The following is a 13519-nucleotide window of genomic DNA, read 5'->3' as shown; positions in this document are numbered from 1 at the left end:
AATTCTAGGTTGATAACATTAGTTGGAAGTAAAATTAAAATAGACCAGAAAGTTTCAAGGGCAGCTACAAGGGTGAAAATAAACACTGAAAATAATCACATACAAAGTATTTCTCTTCTGGACTCATTGTACTAGAAACCAGAAGGGACATGAAGCATCATCTTTGTTGCTCTCCTATTTGTGAAGATTTTTGTTTTAATACTTCCATTACTCAACACTAGTGATAGTTGTATTAATTACACAGACAGTGTATGTGTAATGGGAGTACTTTCATGCATAACTTTACTATAAACATCAACCTGGTGACATATCAGAACTTCAAAAATTTCACCTACAAATATCTATCTGAAGTCAGTAATAATCTCGGGATACATATTTATGTATGAGAATGTTTATACCACATTATTCTGAGTTCTGAATTTAACATTAATGAAAGTTCAGCACATGTACAAAGTTATGGTGTATCTGCACGATGGTCTATCATGAAGCTACTAATTTCATGTTTTTCAATTATTCTAATGATATGGCAAAGTCACTATAGGTAATGTTAGGTTTCAAAAAAGGCAGACTAAAAACCCAGTAGAGCACAATCTCAATTATGAGACCTGAGGAAAATAAGCCAAATTGAATCATGATTATCTCTGAGATGTTGACATAAGGCAATTTTGGTTAATTTCTTATTTTAAATTCTCTGAGCTACTTTCAATAAGAAATAGATTCCTTGCACACAGTAAGCTGAATGTTTCCTTCTATAGGTTTGCCATATGCATACCTAATAAAATAAAAACAATAAAATTACTGAGATTATTGTTGTTAACCTGTGAACCTGTCTCGAAACCCTTCTTTAGTGGGTAAAACCATTAGTGCACCTTCATTTATTTTTTAAATTTTTAAAAAAAGATTTTATTTATTTGACAGACAGATCACAAGAAGGCAGAGAAACAGGCAGAGAGAGAGAGAGAGAGAGGAGGAAGCAGGCTGCCACTGAGCAGAGAGCCTGATGCGGGGCTCCATCCCAGGACCCTGGGATCATGACCTGAGCCATAGGCAGAGGCTTTAACCCACTGAGCCGTCCAGGTGCCCCAGTGCACCTACATTTAAATAGCTACGTTAAATTTTAGTTTCTGGAGGAAATCTATAACAATGGGTTTTTAACTGCATTAAATACTTTAGGCAAAGATAGATTTTAATTATAAATTGGAAATAACATGTAGAAGTCATGTATCTAAATCACTAAGACAATATAAACAAAGAAAGGCATTAATAAAAGAGAAATAGAATGATTGTTGGCTTTAATTTCTTGGGATACTATTTTGCATCTTTTAACTTTTCTGCATTTCCAAAATATGCCATAATGAGCATACACTATTTTTTACTTTTAAATGTAAATTATCTTTATTTTTAATTACACAGAGTATATATATATGGTTTCTGTGTTAAAAAAGAATTAAAGCAATAGGTAGAAAAGGCAAAGAACAAAACTGTGTTTAAGGAATATCAGGAGATTCCTCAGGGCTGAGTTCTATGATAATTCATGAATTTCATCTTCCATTTAGTGACTCTCTCTTCAGTGCTCTCTATTCTCCTAATCAGTCCATCTACATATTCTTGTTTTAAAAATCAGTATGCTGAATTCCAAGACCTTTCATTGATTATTTTAAAAAGATATGTTATGGGGGGAGGAGTCAAGATGGTGGAGAAGTAGCAGGCTGAGATGACATCAGGTAGCAAGAGATCAGCTGGATAGCTATCAAACCATTCCGAACCCCTACAAATCTAACCTAATAGGAGATCAAAGAGAAGTAGAGCAGCAATTCTGGAAATAGAAAGTCGACCACTTTCTGAAAGGTGGGACCAGCAGAGAAGGGGATCCAGAGCGATGGGAAGATAGACCGTGGGGGGAGGGGCCGGCTCCCGGCAAGTGGTGGAACAATGGAACACAAAATCAGAACTTTTAAAAGTCTGCTCCACTGAGGGACATCTCTCCAAAGGCTAAGCCGGGGAGAAGCCCACGCGGGGATAGTGTGGTCTCAGGTCCCGCGCATCACAGAAGGATGGGGGTGTCTCAGTGTTGCAGAGCTCACAGGTACCAGAGTGGAGAAGCCAGCTACAGAGACAGAGATGAGGAGTGAGCTCTCAAACCGGGGTTACCTTAAATTCTGATCCGTGGCTCAGGCCACTGCTCTGTGAGCGTGGACCCCACAAGATCCAGGGAGACCCCCCTGGAAGAGCGCAGGGATCTGTGGGGTTTGGAGACTCCAGGTGGGGCTGTGTGCCAGAGACAGAGATGCTTGGTCACAGGCTGGGTGAGCTTGGAGTGCAGCTGAAGGCCAGGGAGATGGGAGTGATTGAGTGCTTTTCTCCAAGGACACACTGAGGAGTGGGGCCCTGAGCTCTTGGCTCCTCTGGGCCGGAGATTTGGAGGCCACCATTTTCATTCCGGTCCTCCAGAACTCTACGGACAACGTTCAAGGGAACAAAAGCTCCCAAAAGTGAACCCAAGTGGATTACTTAGCCTGGTCCCTGGCAAGTTAGAACTAATAAACCAATCCCATAAAGTTGCAGGATACAAAATCAACATACAAACCCAGCTGTGTTTCTGTACACTAACAATGGACTATACGAAAAAGAAATGAAGAAAACAGTCCTCTTTACAATAGCAACAAAAAGAATAAAAGACTTAGTAATACACTTAACCAAGAAGGTGAAAGACTTGTACACTGAAAAACTACAAAACATCAATGAAAGAAAGTAGTCACAAATAAATGGAAAGGCATCCTATGTTCATGGATTGGAAGACAATATTAAGATATCCATACTACCCAAGGCAATCTCCAGATTCAATGAAGTCCTGATCAAAATCGTAATGGTATTCTTTACAGGAATAGCAAAAAAAATCTTAAAATTCACATAGAACAACAAAGGACCCTAAATACTAAAAACAGTCTTGAGAAAAAAGGAAAAGCTTTTTCCCTTTTCAATGGATCAAAGCCCAGAAATAAATTCATTTATAAATATTCTGTTGGTCTTTGAAAAGGGTGCCAAAAATACAAAGAGAGGATAGCATCTTCAACAACATTGTCAGGAAAACTGGATATCCACAAGCAAGTGAATGAAATTAAACCCTTATGTTAATTACACCATACACAAATATTGACTCAGAAGAGATTAAAGACTTAAATGTAAGACCTGATATTATAAAATTTCTATAAAAAATATAGGGAGAAACTTTATCATACTGGTCATTATGCACATTGTTGATGGAAATGTAAAATGGTGCAGTAACAATGAAAAACAGCATGGAGGTTTCTCAAAAAATTAAAAACAGAGATTATTTCAGGTTTTAAAAATCTGTTCTTACACTGCACCAAGAGGATCTATGACCAATCTATGCAAAATACTCCAGGTATCCTCTTGAAATTGGCCAGAGGAGAAATTAAAATTAATCAATTCAATGTATCATGAGGAAGCAATCAGGCAAATCCAGCAAGTGGGGCTTTTGTTACCCAACTGACCTATGCTTTTCAATAAAATAACATCATGGGAAGAAAAAGAGGTCAAAGATTTTTGTTTTTACTTATTTATTTGTTTGACAGAGAAAGAGAGAGAAAAATACAAGTAGGCAGAGCAGCAGACAGAGGGAGAGGGAGAAGCAGGCTCCCTATGAGCAGGAAGCCCGATGGAGGGCTCAATTCCAGGTCCCTGGAATCATAACCTGAGCTGAAGGCAGATACTTAATGGACTGAGTCACCCAGGCAAGGTAAGGTAAGGACCTTTAAAGCTTTAATATATTTACAGATTCCCATGGCTTGTTAAAAAACTTTGGAGAAAAAAATTGGAAGGAGGGAAAATAAATGGAACAAACTTGACAAAATTTCATAATTTTTATCATGGCTGATGGGTACGTGGATTTTCATTTTACTATTTTGTTAACTTTTGCATTCTGTTGAAAATTTCCATTGTAGAGAGTTGGAACAGAAGGGTACACGTGAGTCATAATAACTGAAAGCAATGGGTAAACAGCATTTTTAGAAAGACTGAGGGAGCTTGACTGTAAAATAAGATTTAGTATTGGAAAATTACTTTTAATGTTGTAAAGTGTCATAATGGGATCATGACTATGTTGGGAAAAATGTCAGTAATTTTTAGCGGTACACAGTACTGCATCTAAGGCACAATGTCATGATCGTTGTAATTTATCCTGAAATATTAAAGCAAAGAAAATAGTGTAGCAAATACAGAATGATGCCAATTGTTAAAATCATGATTATGGGGGTCCTCTATTCCTTTGTATGTTTGAAAAATTTAGTAATGAGAAGTTGAAATAAGTCATTGAAATAATCTTTTAATTTTTTAATTCTGTGGAAAGTTAATTTCTAATTATATATATAATGATGCAAAATTGAGGCAAAATATGAAATTTCAGACAAAAGCAATTTAAAGTATATACTGATATGTTCACTTTTCATCCAGGATACTGATTATGTTTGGCACCTGAACTTTGACCTCAAACTTGGAAAGCACTGTTGATAGAGATAATGGAACTAGAGAGACTGGTGAACATTTAATGGAAACAAATATTTCATGTCTCTAACTTTCCCCAAAATAATACCCTGAAATGCTAGATCCATTTTTCATGTGCCAGCTTTAAGACAATAAGTTTTAACAATTCATGCAAAATTTAAATGACTTTATGATCACAGCAGATCTTATTGACACTGTCAAGGGATGTTGGCTCCACCACAATAAGAATTTTGATACTCGGCAAAGTATAACTTGCTACTGACAATCAAGCTCTTGTGAGTTTCTGGTGCACAGAATTATGATGGCTTTAGAAACCGCTCAAGTTGATTCTAACCCAAGTTCAACATACCTATGGGAGATTCAGAAAGCCCAAGTGAATGCACGGTATGAACCCAAAAGTTATGTCCTTTTCAGTTTTCAGAATGCATACCAAATTCTTGTACAGTGAAGGGGTGCTCTATCCTTTCACCTGACTCCTTCTGTACCACCAGCTTGTAAGAACCCTGAATGGGCTCAGACGAGACAGGAAAGGCCAGCTGTTGGAGGCCACTCTCCAACCTGAGACTCTGCCATTGTCGAATTCGATTTCTTTTTGGGTCCTAGAGATAAACAAGGGGCAAGGGGAGTAATTATGTAGCCATGATAGTCCTTGAACCAAACAAATGACTCTGGGGTTGGTAACTGGCCTTGCCTTCTGAAGAGATAAACACAGAAGATAAAATAGAATAAACCTGACATTTGAGAGTAGGAAATTTTAGATCTGAAAGGATCTTTTTTTAATAGTAATTCATCTGTAAGGAATATCAGAACTTCTAACTTTAAACGTGTTGATTTCTTTATATGAGACTCTTTCTGTTGCTTACTTCAAGGTACACCAGGGGAATCGATATGAAAAAAGGAAAGAAGCGATGTGATTAGAATTTCACCAAAGGCTGTGATTTCAGACTCATGATTCAATAGCTTACTTAGGAAAAATAGTATTTGTAGTAAGATATAACAAAATTTAACCTGAAACATTAGAGAACTAGAATTACTTAGGGAAACCAGGAAATAGTTCTTAGAAAAGCATAAGTATTTCCACAACAATCGTGTTGCCATTTCCTTGAAAAATATTATTGGTGAATACGTTTTCTTAATATTTATTATTTTATTAATATTATTTACTAGTAATTAAGTACTGAAGTAAAGAAAATGACTATACTATTTAGTTGCATAGATTTAGGAAGTGGATATTAATAGAGTGATGTGTTATTAAAATTAAGACCAAATAGGAATACAGTTCTCAGAATGATTTGGTTAACAGTTAACCAAGAGTATTTTTTCTAATTTAAAAATTGTGTTTGTTTTATTTTATTTTTTCAGTGTTTTTAAATTAGCTTTATTCCTTTGCTTTGTTGAAAGCTAGTTAGAATAAGGGACACCCAATTAGCAAAAACAAAATCTTTGTATATAATGTATATTCTATATTATATCTATGCTACATTGTGTATTAATATATATTATCAAAAATATATATAAAATATAAATATATATATTTATTACCATATTACATTATGTCTATTACAGATAGATGGAGAGATATATGCAGAATCAGTGAAACTCTTCATGCTTTAATTAATTAATTTATGCTTTAATTTAATTAGTTAATCACAAGCTCCTTGAGAGTATGGCTATAGATAGCGCCTAAATTTTTTATTATGTCTCTTCATCATGTTTAACGTATTGTGTTCACAGCAATAAATCTAGCTATTGTCAAATGATTAATTACTGTATAAGAGAAATAGCTTTATCATCTCTCACCCTTCAGTTAGGCCTTCCACAAGGGTCTAGATCTGTGGTGTGGCTGGAGCCCAGGTTCCAAAAGGAATGTTTTTTGTCTTCTTGCTTTTCCTGGGCCTTCCTGTTCCCACTTGGATGACCACTCCCACCCAACCTCCCACCAAAACCATAACTCTTGAGATACTTACCAGTTCATTCAGGGGGTGAAAATTCTCATCCACACAGGCAATATGGAATTTTACTGAAAAAGAAATTCCCTGGTAAGACTCAGGCATGGTAAAGCAGGGAATGTGAGTGATAAGGCAGGAAGCTAAGACACGGGGATTTTGCAAGTTTAGTTTGCAAAACCTGCTGAGGGGAGTCCTCTCCTTGTCACCACTGCCCCTGACTGAGGGAAATATAGAGGAATTTCCCGACATTCCTGTCTGTCCTGGTTTATAGATGGGTTTGTCTGTCTTGGTAAAGACCAGACTTTGAGCATTCTTTACCAGCACTGTGTTCCTCTTCGTAAAGTCTTGTGTTGGTCCCTTTATCTGTACAGTGAGGAATGCCACCTGTGAGGAGGATGAGATCCTTGGGAGCTACGGAATAAAGAACACTGCTGAGGAGCCTCACAATCTTCTCCCTCCCAATCCTTCATCCATGACTGTTTTCTGTCTCTCTTTCCGTCTCACAAAGTGCTAAGTAAATAGAAATATTTCTGTAGAAATGCTTGGAGATAATAATATAAGATATAGGGGAAATAGATCAGTGAGAGCACACATCAGTGGGACCCAAATCTCCATATAGCTTACCAAGAACTCTCGTTCTTAAATCCTATTAACAGAGTATATACATTGTGGAGGAATGGAAAGAAGTCTCTCTGTAAAAACGTGGGAGAATATGATAGCTGAGTATCCCAAGCTGGGCAACCTTGAAGAGGTACTGGAGGTTTGCTTTGAGTATCTTGCACCATTTACACATTCAGAGGACAGAGATGTCTAACATCTCACTACAGGGGAAACATTCTGCTACATGTTGTCCTACCTTGAGATTTTTGTATAACCTCTTTCTAGGCACTGTCCTACTGGCCTTGAAGAGATGGTTATATATCTAAGGTAAAAAATCTCTCTGACCAAGTCATATGTTTTCTATGGCTAACAGGATTTTCTTTAAGAACTTAAATTGGATTTTAACCCATAAAAAATATTTCTCTCCTAAGTTGGTGGAAGATCCATACTTTGATCCTTGGTAGCTAAAAACCCACTCTCTTTCATCCCTTATGAAGTCCTCACTAACAGTAAAGTCATTCTTTGGGATTCAGCACCATTTCCCCATCACCATGCCTCAATATGCTGTATCAAACAAGGACAGGCAGATCGTACTCACAGTGAGGGAGATGCAGTGATAGAAGTCCTTTTCCACCACCGGGTCAGTGAAGAGGCTCTGGTTGCTCCCGATGGACTCCAAGGAAGCACTTACAGACACTGTCTCGTTCAGGTAGCCCTTCTCAGGGGTCCCAGTGTGGAGCAGGGCGGGGCCCAGGACCACATACTGTCTGGGAAGAGAAGAAGGCTGAAATCAGGGAAAAATGGAGGATAGCAAGCATTTTCAACCATAAATGTGTTTTCCATAACAATATATTTATCTTGCTACATTTGGTTCTACAGCAAATGTCAATGGACTAAAAGCATTAAGGTGGACATTCTAGGGATGCCTGGGTGACTCAGTGGGTTAAGCCACTACCTTCGGCTCAGGTCATGACCCAGGGTCCTGGGATCAAGTACTGCAAGCAGGCTCCTTGCTTGGCGGGGAGCCTGCCTCTCTCTCCGCCTCTGTCTGCCTCTCTGCCTGCTTGTGTGCTTTCTCTGTCTCTCTTTCTGATGAATAAATAAAAATAAATAAAATCTTAAAAAAAAAAAGATGGACATTCTATCACTGCCTGGTGTAGGAATTATATTTTTTACTCCTTAGTAGTGCCTCACCCACACAGTCAGTCTGCTGGACGTTGCTTCAAGGATGTTACAGTTTTATAGGCATTCTTTGTGTTATAGAGCATTAATATCTGAATTCCTGAATATATAGCCATAAAAGTACACATCTATAATGAATTGCTGGTGATTATTCACTTATAACGAGATTTACAAGATTTACATTAGGGAGGATCAAGATGCAGAGGAGTAGGAGACCTAAATTTTGTCTGGTCCCAGGAATTCAGCTAGATAGTTATCAAAGCATTCTGAACATCTACAAACTTAACAGGAGATCAAAGAAAAGAATAGTAACAATTCTATGAACAGAAGAGTGACTATTTTCTGGAAGGTAGAACATGCAGAAGAATGAATCTGAGGTGATATATGGGAAGCGAGACCACAGGCGGCGGAGAAAACCTCCATCAGCTGGGTCCGGCAAGTGAGAAAGCAGTGGAGGACAGGGTAAGAACTTTTAGAAGTCTGGGCCATAGAGGGACATCACTCCAGTGGCTTAGTGTGGCGTGAGAGGTGGGTGGGAGGGAGTGGAACCCTGACTGGGACCGTGTGGTCTCAGGACCTGCGAGGTCACAGAAAGACCAGGCAGAGTTCCCAGGTATCAGAGTGGGGAAGCTGGTTACAGAGACGGAGCTGAGGAGTGAGCTTTCCGCTTGGGGTTACCTTAAACTGTGATCTGAGGCACAGTGGGGCCTGTTCTTCGAGCAGAGCCCCACAGGAGGCAGATCTGGGGAGACCCCCTCTTTCCTCCTCTGGAGGGCGTGGCACAGGAGCCCACTACAGGAATCGGCTGGGTTTGGGGACTTCAAATGGAGCCATGCGCCAGAGACAGAAACTCTCCGTCACAGGCCTCGTGAGCTCAGAGTGAGGCTGGAGATCAGGGAGATGGGAGGGATTGACTGCTTTTCTCTGAGGGCACACTGAGGAGTGCAGCCCCGAGCTCTGGGCTCCTCCAGGTCAGAGATTGGCAGACTGCTATATTCATTCCCATCCTCCAAAGTGGTGTGGAAAGCGTTCAGGGACCAAAGGCTACTGAGAGCGAGCGAACCCAAGCAGATTGCTTAGCCTAGCCCCTGGCAAGGGCAGTGCAATTCCATCTCGGGCAAAGACATTTGAGAATCACAGCAACAGGCCCCTCCCCAAAAAGATTAGCAAGAACATCCAGCTGAGACCAAGGTTACTGATCAATGAGAACTGAGGAACTCCAGAGGTAGGATATACAGCACATAGAATTCATGGCTTTTCCCCCATGATTCTTTAGTCTTCCAAAGTTAAATTATTAACAACTACCTTCTTTAAAATTTTCTATGGTTCCTCAGATATTAGCCAAAATCAGTAATTTTTTCATCAACAAATTTTTATTTCTGTCAATAATGTGTAAGCACACAAGTATGCAGTGCATTTGATTAACATTCTCCTTCATTCTCACCCTCTTGAGGTAATCAATATTAATATATTAATATTAATACTTCCAGGTCCAAAAATATATGCTATGTCAAACCTATACAGTGGATAATTTATCTTCACTTACCAAAAAAACAAGTTCATATAAAATGTGTTATACTGCAGTCTTTTTAGTTCTAATTATTGAATATAATTACTCAGATGTACATGCAATCTTTCATTTCCTTTTTCTTTCTTTTCTTTAAAATTTTATTTTTACGTAATCTCTACACCAAATGTGGGGCTTGAACTTATAGCCCCAAGATCAAGAGTTGCATGCTCTACCAACTGAGCCAGTCAGGTGTCCCTGTGTGTTTACTCTCTTGACTTCATCGTTAAGTTTCCTTTATCTGTTATATTCCCCCATATCCTACTTTCCCCCACCTCCTCATCCCCACATATTTCCAGGCACAATTCTACCCATTCTTTGGGAATTATCCCAAGTGACACGTTTGACACAAAAACTTTCCTGAAGCCATCAGCTCAGTATAATCTCTCCATACTCTGAATCCCTATGAACTGAAAGAGAATGTGTATTTCCTACATATTTACTACTTGCAAGGAATTGTGTTAAGCAGTCTCTGTATTAATCCTCCTCACAATCTTGTATGATACATACATCATATTCTTCATATTCATGACAACTAAATCATGAGGTCCTGGCCAGTCCCCAAATTTGAATATATAACTGTAAGATAAAATCTCTGCCTACTCAGTAATCAGTAAATCATACATAAAATGTGACTCCTCAAGACTTTAATGATTCAATAGCTGCAGGTTTAAGTCATTATGTATAGAGTTGATTTACAATTAAGCAAAAGAGAGCTATTATTTTCTTATATTGTTTTACTATCCTTTCCCTCTACTTCCAACATGGACTCTTACAATAAAAACCAAACCAAAAAAAAAAAAAAAAACCCCACCAAAAAACAAAAAACCAGGCAATCTGACACATGGAAAACTATTTTATTGCTTTTCAAAGTTAATAGGTATGAGACTAGGAGCAGAGAGGAACAGAGACAGTTTAGTTGTGGCATCTGGAAGTCAAGTTTGGTTCTCTCTCCAAGTGGTCTGCTCTAGCCCAGTCTTCATGTTGTATGTATTTTAAATTATTCCTCAGCAAAAGTATATGCCATGTATCTTTAGATCCAGTCTTCAGAAATGAAAATCTCAAGAATTTTAAATTGCATAAAGCTAACGTTTTGTTCTAAAGCAGAGAATCTCAGAACAGTTAAATAACCTACGCATAGGGTGCCTGGGTGGCTCCGTGGGTTAAAGCCTCAGCCTTTGTCTCAGGTCATGATCCCACGGTCCGGTCCGGGGGTAGAGTCCTTTGTTGGGTTCTCTGCTTAGCAGGGAGCCTGCTTCCTCCCCTCTCTCTGCCTGCCTTTCTGCCTACTTGTGATCTCTGTCTGTCAAATAAATAAGTAAAAATCTTAAAAAAAAATAACCTACCCATAATCATTCAGATAGAACCGCTCATTTAATCCCTTTCTGGCATCTGGTTATTTTTTATCTGAATCATCCACTCTTTCAAAGATAGGGTAAGTGATAAAAACTACCATTTTTTTAAACCTCCCCATCTATACTTTCCCCCCCTCTATTTCTTTGATCTTCAGAGGAAAGAAGGCATCAATGTATTATTTTATTCGATATACTATTTTTATTCTTATTCGTTATAAGCCTAATTGATGTCTTAATTTAAAAATTAATTCCACACATATTAGATATTTCAAACAACTATTTCATAAAGGTTTTGTTAGTATCATTTAATAGATATTGAAATTGGAACCCATCAAGTTGAGTAATTTGCCCAAGGTTTCATCTATAAGTGAGCAATTAAGCCATTAAAATATTACTTAACCATGAATGTTTGCATTTTAAATATTTGCCTTTGTAGGAGTGACTAAATTTTGCAAATACTAAATATGACCTTTAATTTTCTCTTTTTCATGTTCCCCTGCCACCTCCATCTCTCTGAAGGCAAAGGAGTACAGTTACTGGGTCTTTCGGGCAATAGTTCTCATTGATCGCATCGAGGGCTAATAATGCTGGAGGGATATGGGATGTTTTCTGCATAGTGAGAAGATACCTCTTCTGTTCATGACAACTAGGCTGTGAAGTTTGTTGTTCTTTATCAAATGTTGGATGTGATGTAAAGTAATAAGTTTTCAGTGGGCAGGATGATCATATGCTGTGTTGGACTGAAAACAGACTGCTTACCATTTCTAACCCTGATAAATGCCACTTGCTTCATCCATTCAGCCTTTACTAAGAAATCTGACAGCCCCCACATATTTCCAGATGCTCTCTGGGTGGAATGCAGTGGAAGGTGCTACCATCCACAGCTGTACGTGAGGTAGAAGAATGATGGCAGAAAAGTGTACCCCTACTGATTACTGGGAAATTGTGCACTGAAGAACTTTGAAGAAGAAAGGAAAGTGAGTTGGTCAGAGTTCTGACTTCTGCTTTCTGGGCTCTGGCCTGAAGAGGGCCAATTGTATTTAAGTGGATTAAGCTAATACAAAGAGAAAAGGATCCTTTGATCCCTCTGCACGTTTAGGACTCTGGAGGCTGCCTGTATCCATCTGGAATGTAGCTCCATTCAAGGCAGGAGTGCACAGTGGGTAGGGTCTGAATTACAAAGGCGAAAGGTGACTCTATAATACAGGTTGTATTGGAATAGTTGTAGGATTGGAGGCAGGATGCTGTGGCAAGTAGGGGCCTCTATAGGATAAAAAAGAGCTAAGGTGAATGGGAGTCAGCCAGAGAGGTCTTCTGGGACTATTGGTCAAGAGGCCGAGCTGAGACAAACCAGATGGCTGAAGTTTCAGATGATGAAGGCTGGTGGGTGAGAAGCCAGATTAACAGTGGCCAAGGAAGACCAAGAACTCTCAGACGAAAGATTCTGAGTCTTTTACTCTACCAGGAAGGAATGGAGATCACAACCTTCTAGATCCTGTCTTGGGGAGGAACTGGGCAGAGGTAGAAGAAAAGTCTTACTATTATTGGATTTCACCAACTTTACAACTGAATAGTTTTTAATTACTCCCTGCCTCCCTACCAGACTGGCCACTTACCGGGGTCTCTTGCTAAAGACTCAGTAAGTTATCAAAAAACAAAGGAGCTCTACTTCTACATGTGTGATCTACAATATGGATTAAACAATATGTACTGTAACTATTTTTATAGTCAATGCTTTCCATCCTAAAGGACCATTCTGTGATGGTGGGATCTGAGGTTTCAGTGTCTTCTAGTCAAATCACGCCTTCTAGGAACTACTTATTCTTTTTATGATTATGATGACCCAATGGAAAAAAAAAGTGTAGAAAAAAGTGAAAGAAAGAAAAAACACGATTCGTCTCTTATGATTACAAGGTATCTTAAGAAATGGAAGGGTAGCATTTAATGGGAAAGTCAAAGCAAAGATATAAAGAGGAGAGGGAGATAAGGTGCAGACAAGGGAGGAGGGGACTTCAAGTGAGACTTAAGTTCTGCAGGGTCTGAAGCACTGGTAAAGCAGGGCAAGGAGAAGTAGCATGAAACATGAATGAGGAAGTCTGCCTTTCTCCATAGTGAGGGACAAATCTCAGCCACTGTGTTGTGCCCAACTCCCCTCCTTCAGCTGGGTCCGTGAGACGTTTAAAATGTACCAGGCTTTTTTGTGGCTGTTTTTCGCAAACAAGCTCCATCCCCAAGGCCTCCAGATGGAGCTCAGTTTGGGCAGAGCTTCCTGGAAAAAGGTCATTGCTCTCAGTGATTACCTCATTATCCTCAAGTCTAACTTCTGACAGGCTCTGAGACAT

The 13519-nt window shown here is 39.0% G+C and overlaps 1 protein-coding gene across 1 annotated transcript; it reads right to left on the bottom strand.

Annotated features, from left to right (window-relative positions):
• Positions 1-4458: 4458 nt before the first annotated feature.
• On the bottom strand, positions 4459-13519 carry LOC125106967 (pregnancy zone protein-like). Its single transcript, XM_047741528.1, is given in 6 exon segments — positions 4459-4523; positions 4955-5143; positions 6491-6547; positions 6728-6884; positions 7672-7857; positions 13367-13519. Coding segments are annotated over 6 exon segments (807 nt in total).

This window comes from Lutra lutra, chromosome 8 (assembly GCF_902655055.1).
Source record: "Lutra lutra chromosome 8, mLutLut1.2, whole genome shotgun sequence".
Classification (NCBI taxonomy): domain Eukaryota; kingdom Metazoa; phylum Chordata; class Mammalia; order Carnivora; family Mustelidae; genus Lutra; species Lutra lutra.
This window is presented reverse-complemented; position numbering and strand designations above follow the sequence as displayed.